The 5,972-nt window shown below is 46.5% G+C and overlaps 1 protein-coding gene across 1 annotated transcript in view; it reads right to left on the bottom strand.

Annotated features, from left to right (window-relative positions):
• The window catches only part of LOC108692814 (dorsal-ventral patterning protein Sog), a 32,947-nt gene extending 29,004 nt beyond the window's left edge, over nt 1-3,943 (bottom strand). Inside the window, exon 1 of the mRNA XM_018201309.1 lies at nt 2,941-3,943. Coding sequence (XP_018056798.1) covers nt 2,941-3,070 — 130 coding nt within the window. The 5' untranslated portion in view covers nt 3,071-3,943. The remainder of the gene's footprint in view (nt 1-2,940) is intronic.
• Nucleotides 3,944-5,972: the final 2,029 nt, after the last annotated feature.

The following is a 5,972-nucleotide window of genomic DNA, read 5'->3' as shown; positions in this document are numbered from 1 at the left end:
ATATATGTACGGAAAGAACGATTTTGCAAAAATATCTAAGCATTTAGATATAAATACAGATCTGAAAAATAATTTATTCAACTACAAAATAATTTTGTAAAATGCTCAAACTGATTGGTAATGTGAAAAATTTTTGCAGAGTTATGCTCGAGTTTTCTACATAATTATCTTGATAGCCAATAAAATTGTTTTCAGATTTGTATTTACCTAAGATTTTTAGATATTTTATCAAAATCATTCCTTTCATATACAACTATTCTGAAATAACGAACATGGAAGAAATGAAGAGTTGCAAAACGATAACTGACTCCTCAGAAGGACAACCCTGTATTAAATCAGACAAGCCTGCTAATGAATTTACTTAATCGGATACGATTAAGAACGATCCGAAAATGGTTAGTATGGTAAAAAAAAAGTATCTCAGGGTCGACAGCTTAAACAGACTTAAGCTGACGGCCAGCAGAAATCAATCGAGGCAAGTTTCAAATGTATATAAATGTATATACAGTAGGATGTATAGGTATACAATTTTTGGAGGATTGCAGCTATAAATCTTTCTTAACTCTTAACATTCCGACATTGTTGTACAACGGTAATTAAATCATCCGAAAGCCTCTATCGGATAATGTAAAATGTCGTGTGAAAGTATGAACACAAAAAAATGCGATTTTATTGTACGAGACGTATATAGTTGAATGCATTCTAGTGAAACAAAGTAGAACTCCTATCCATGATTCGATATTTTATAAGAGAGACTAGAATTCGATTTTTGCGATTGTTTTCGAACAAATAGGCTGGTTGAATCTTTTAAACTTCCGATTAATGCGCAACCATCACAGTGGAAAAAAACACAATGAATGGCATTTATTAACATGTTTGTGTTAATTAACATAAAAATTTGAGTAAACTATTTGTGACACATAAAATTTAATATAAATTTTCCAATTGCGTAGATTCTTTTTTTTTTTCAGTGAAGAAGAAAATTTTGTATACTCGTGAATTAAAAACAGGCGCGTTCGTTTAACCGAAACTTTTGCGAATTCGTTTGATTATTCGGCAAACACACGTACGATACGCACACGGCATTGATCGATCAAATTTGTATGCCATACGATGTCGTTGTTACTGTTTTGAAAATGTCGTGACATAAAAGCGGCGCTCGATTATCATTGCAATCTCGTACGTTGCGATTCGTTCAGGTCGAATTATGCAGATCTTTGATCTTCCATCCTCCTCGCGTGCGTAAACATAAATGTTGTAAACACTCTAGCAGACGCAACGGGCGTTCACAGTTCGACGACGCGCGTCCGATAAAGGAGACGGGATAGTTAAATAAGACAGAAATAAACTAGAACGGGTAAAACGAAACCTGTGTAAGAAGAATGGAATTGGCAGAGGGAAAAAGAGGGCACGAGCAAGCCGGTGGACATTGCTAGATCCTTATAAAGAAGAGAAACGAGCTATACGAGTCCTTTTCTCTCTGCTCGAGTAGCCTCCCCCCCCCCCCCCCCCCCCTCTCTCTCTCTCTCTCTCTCTCCCGGCGCAACAATTCCCCCAAGAAGATATTTGAACGCTACGTCATGAAGTAGAAAACTCCTGGTTTACTTTACAAAGCACGATAAATGCCAGACAAACATACGGCACATTTTGCATTTTAAAAACTCATCAAGATAACAAGAGCTGAGATTTAACATCGATAGCGGCGCGCGACAATTTGACACTTAAAAAAATAAATAAATGATTATGTTCAGCAGAAAGAGCAGTTTCGCAACTATTGTAACATTCTTCAATAGTTTGCACTTGGATATGTTCTTTATCGATAAACTTTCTGAACTGGTGCACACCGGTGCAATAAGTTGAAGTGAAATATAGTTTGTTTCACACACTTTAACTTGGTTGGAGCACAGGGTGCTCCAGTTCAGAGTTCTTCGATAAGCAACAGGCTTTTGACTTTCGTACTGAGGGGATTCAAATCCAGAGTCGAAACAAATCGTTTGCAATTAACTTTGTTGGTAAATACATTCAATTGTTTGTGACTTATGTGTTATCGTCTTATCGATATAAATCTATTACTTAAGTACCAACAATTCGAGTGGAGACTCGTATAAACATTTTATTTATATTAAAAACCTTTTTTAATATGATTAGTCTTACCCTAAATTTCTGGATCAAAAACAAACAAATGCACAAGTCAACTATATCGAAGGATGTTACAACAGATGTAAAGTTGCCTTTTTCTACCGAACGCAGCCAAAGACAAGACGGTGCGGCGCAGCGCGGCGAGAGCTTTCAATTATTGGATCTCACGTTGATCTCGTCATTCGACAAATTCGTCAAAAAATACGAGGCGCACGAAGTAGACGCAAACGAAGGTCACGTTTTAGCGATAACCGTGGCACGGTATGGAGGAACACGTTTTACACGGTGAAAGCGTAATCTCGCAAAGCCATCGTGAGGAAAGCATTATGATGAACCGCGGGGAGGGGGAGGGGGGAGAGAGGGGGAGGGAGAGAAGGAGCACGTCACGGATGTGCGCTCGGTCGCCGCTCCGTTTCTTCTTCCTTTTTCTTCCCATCTCTTTATTCTTCTTTTTCTTCTCGCGCGCGTTCCTCATTATGTAAGGCCGTCGCGGTCGCGCTCAGAACGGAGCCGCGGAGTCCGAGACACGTATAGCCGTGTTCGCCACGTACGACGTCTCTCTAACCTTTAAAGGACAAGAGACCGCTCCCAGGCGACAACCGAGCGAAAAAATCGCCGTATGTACAGTACGGAGATTGAGAAACCTCGGGAGACGAGACCGGAAGAAGAGGTGGATCTTCGTTTGACGTTTGTCTCGTGGTCACCCTCTCACCTTTCCCAAAGATCGTACCGTTCGATAGCGAGCCGTCGGCAAGTTTAGGGTAAACAACGGATAAAGAAGATTTATAGATCATTACTCACCGGCGGCCCGATGCGGTCTCCTCGCCCAGTCGTCCTCAATCAAAGGTGCGACTTTTCGCGCGCGCAGCGTCAAAGGACAGGAAGCAACGATAAATAGGATCGGCAACATCAGACCACCGTGAAGCTGCATCTTGGCGACTCTCGGTCTCTCACGCGGCGCGACGGCCACCCTATTCTCTCTTTCTCTTTCTTCTCCTTCTGCCGTTTATCAGCCGGTTACTCTCTCGCACACGGTCCTGGCACTCGTGCTGGTACCTTACGCATATAGCGCGTCTTCCTCTTCCTCCTCCTCCTCCTCCTCCCTTATTTGTCTCGCACTCTCTCCTTCTCGCTCTCCTTCCTCGCCGTCGTCGCCGTCGTCGCCGTCGTCGCCGTCGTCGCCGTCGTCGCCGTCGTCGTCGTCGTCGTCGCACTGGTCTATTAACGACCGTTCACTGCACAAAAATTTCTGCACTATCTCGCACTACGTAACCTATCCCTTACTTCCGTCGCGGCGCGTAGTGCGTATGGCAGAAGAAAAAATACGTAGGAAAAGCGTTTAAACCCGCAACGCAACTCCGCCTCTATTCTTTCTATTCTTTCTATTCGGCCGATTCGACGTGTCGATGTCGCGACGTCGAGATGATACGCGAAAGTCCAAGACGATCCTCACGCGGACGTTCCGCATTACCGCACACCTCGCAGTCTCGCGCGAAGGGAACGAAGCTAAGCGAAGCGAAGCGAAGCGAAGAACTGTGCGAGAAAGCTTACTCGCCGGTCGCGCGCCGCGCTCTCTCGCAGTCTCGCAACTCCGAGCCGCTACTCGCCGAGCGATCTCTCGATTCGCGCTCCTCTCGCGCCTCTCCGCACCACCGCGCACCGTCGGCCACGAGAGCGCGCGATACTGCGGCGCACGTTTTATAAGGTGGTAGGTACACGGCTGCGCTACGAGAATGCCCCGAGAGACGAAGAGACACGGGAGAGCAGAGAGCAGCGGCGATTGCTTCGTCGTCGTCGTCGGCGACTCCGTTTGTCTCTCTCTCTCTCTCTCTCTCTCTCTCTCTCTCTCTCTCTCTCTCTCTTTTTCTCCTTCCTATCGCTCTCCTCCTCGTCTCGTTTTGCGCCCCTGCTCTCGCGCCACCATCCGCGCGTGCCTACGTCTCTTATTCTCTTCACCTACCGCGTACTTCTCGCCACTTCTACTTGACAGTGTTTTACGGTGCCGGTTCGCGTCTGACTGACACGGTGCGGCCGCGCCGGCTCTGATTTCCCGATCACGAGTCGCGCCGCGCGCGCGTCAAGCGTATCGGATAGCAAACGTCCGACTGACTGACTGACTGACCGCGAGCCGTCTGGTCAACTCAACTCCTCCCTGGTGGGAGGAGGAGGAGGAGAAGAAGGAGGAGGAGGTCCTCCCGCGACGCGAAGCGCGAGCGCGCGGCCGTGTCCTCTTCCACGCGGGAACGCGATCGCGAGATCGCGGGAACCGGGAAGTTGTCGTAGAGCGCGACCGAATTTTCGGCCACTTGCCCACTTCGAATTCCGACGATCGCGCGCGATCACGCCTAATATAAAACGCTTTTCCACTTTCGTACGTTCCCCTCTCTCCTTTCTTTGCGATACGAAGACGACTCGATCACCGATGCGCGACACCTCCTTGCCAATGCGCAACGGAAGCGTCGCTCTGTCTGCCGTTGCACGTTCGCTCCTCTCTTATAATAGTACGCAGCCACGTGCTATACCGCTATACCGCTATACCGCGCTCTTTCTCTCTCTCTCTCTCTCTCTCTCTCTCTCTCTCTCTCTCTCTCTCTCTCTCTCTCTCTCTCATGCACCGATCTTTTCGCCAAGAGAAAAGCGCCGAATGATTATCGAGGCGATAACGTTAGCTCGTTATCTCCTCGTCAACCGACGTAGCCCAAAAACGATATGTAATGAAATGTCAATTTTTCCGGTCTTTCTTAGATAACCGCTTCCGGTAAGTTCGCAATGACAACTGTCCCTAGGCCACTCGGCTCCGTCTCTTTTATGGAAGGGCCGGCAGCCTGCAGGGAGCGACCGCCGACTGGGGCCCCCGCGGCCCGTGGAGTCCACGAGGCCCAACTATATGTATATGTGTCGCTCGTGCGAGCAAGGGTTAATCGAGAGAACTCGTGTCGTCCGGCGTGTTTAGTGTTACCTCGATCGCACGCGGTGGATGTAGCGAGTGTAGCGAATCGCTACGCTCTATCCGACGCCGATGGTCCGAGAGGTATCAAGGTATGCGAGGTAATGCCATGCCACGCCACGCCACGCCACACGTGTGGGTGCGCCGCGCCGCGCCGCGCCGCGCTGCACCGGCCGGCCCCACTACTTTGGCCAAGCCGAGCCGAGCCGAGCCGAGTCAGGCAAAGCTGAGCCGAACTGCCGTCTGTCCGCTGCCGGGGGCTCGATCGGAGATGCGTCCGACAGACACCACTATCGTCGCGTCGGCGTCGTCGAGAAAAACCGTTGTTATATCCGCATCGCCATCCGTTCCGTAAAGCTTTGAGTCCACGACGCTACGCGAAAGAACGACTTTGTTAAAGTATTTTTTTTAATGTCGCTTGATACAAATATAAAAATAATTTTGTTGGATCAAAATAAATATACATTGAGAAAATTTCTGATTGAAAATAAACGAATCAAAAGATTCTGATTATATCGCAATCAGAATTCTGATTATATCAACTAGAATTATAATAGATTTACCAAATATTTTGTTTTGTTTAGGATATAGAACGCTCAATGAGTGCTAGAAACTTCTTGTAACGATGGTCATTATACTTTAGTATTCTACATAATTATTTTCATAAAGCCATCTTAAGTATAATCTTAAGATATCATAAGCCAATCGCAGAGCCATTGACATCTTCAGGTATTAATTAAGATACAGTTTTAAAATATACGAATCGACTATAAATATCGGTTATATAGTCAACAAAATTATTTTCGAATTTGTAGCTAAATTTTTAATAAAATCGTTTCTTCCGTGTAGCAATCACACACTTGAAGATCTCAGACGAAAAGAGAAC

This window comes from Atta colombica, unplaced genomic scaffold (assembly GCF_001594045.1).
Source record: "Atta colombica isolate Treedump-2 unplaced genomic scaffold, Acol1.0 scaffold82, whole genome shotgun sequence".
In the NCBI taxonomy this organism is placed as follows: Eukaryota; Metazoa; Arthropoda; class Insecta; order Hymenoptera; family Formicidae; genus Atta; species Atta colombica.
Note: the sequence above shows the minus strand (reverse complement) of the source record. Positions and strands in the feature narration are given on the sequence as shown.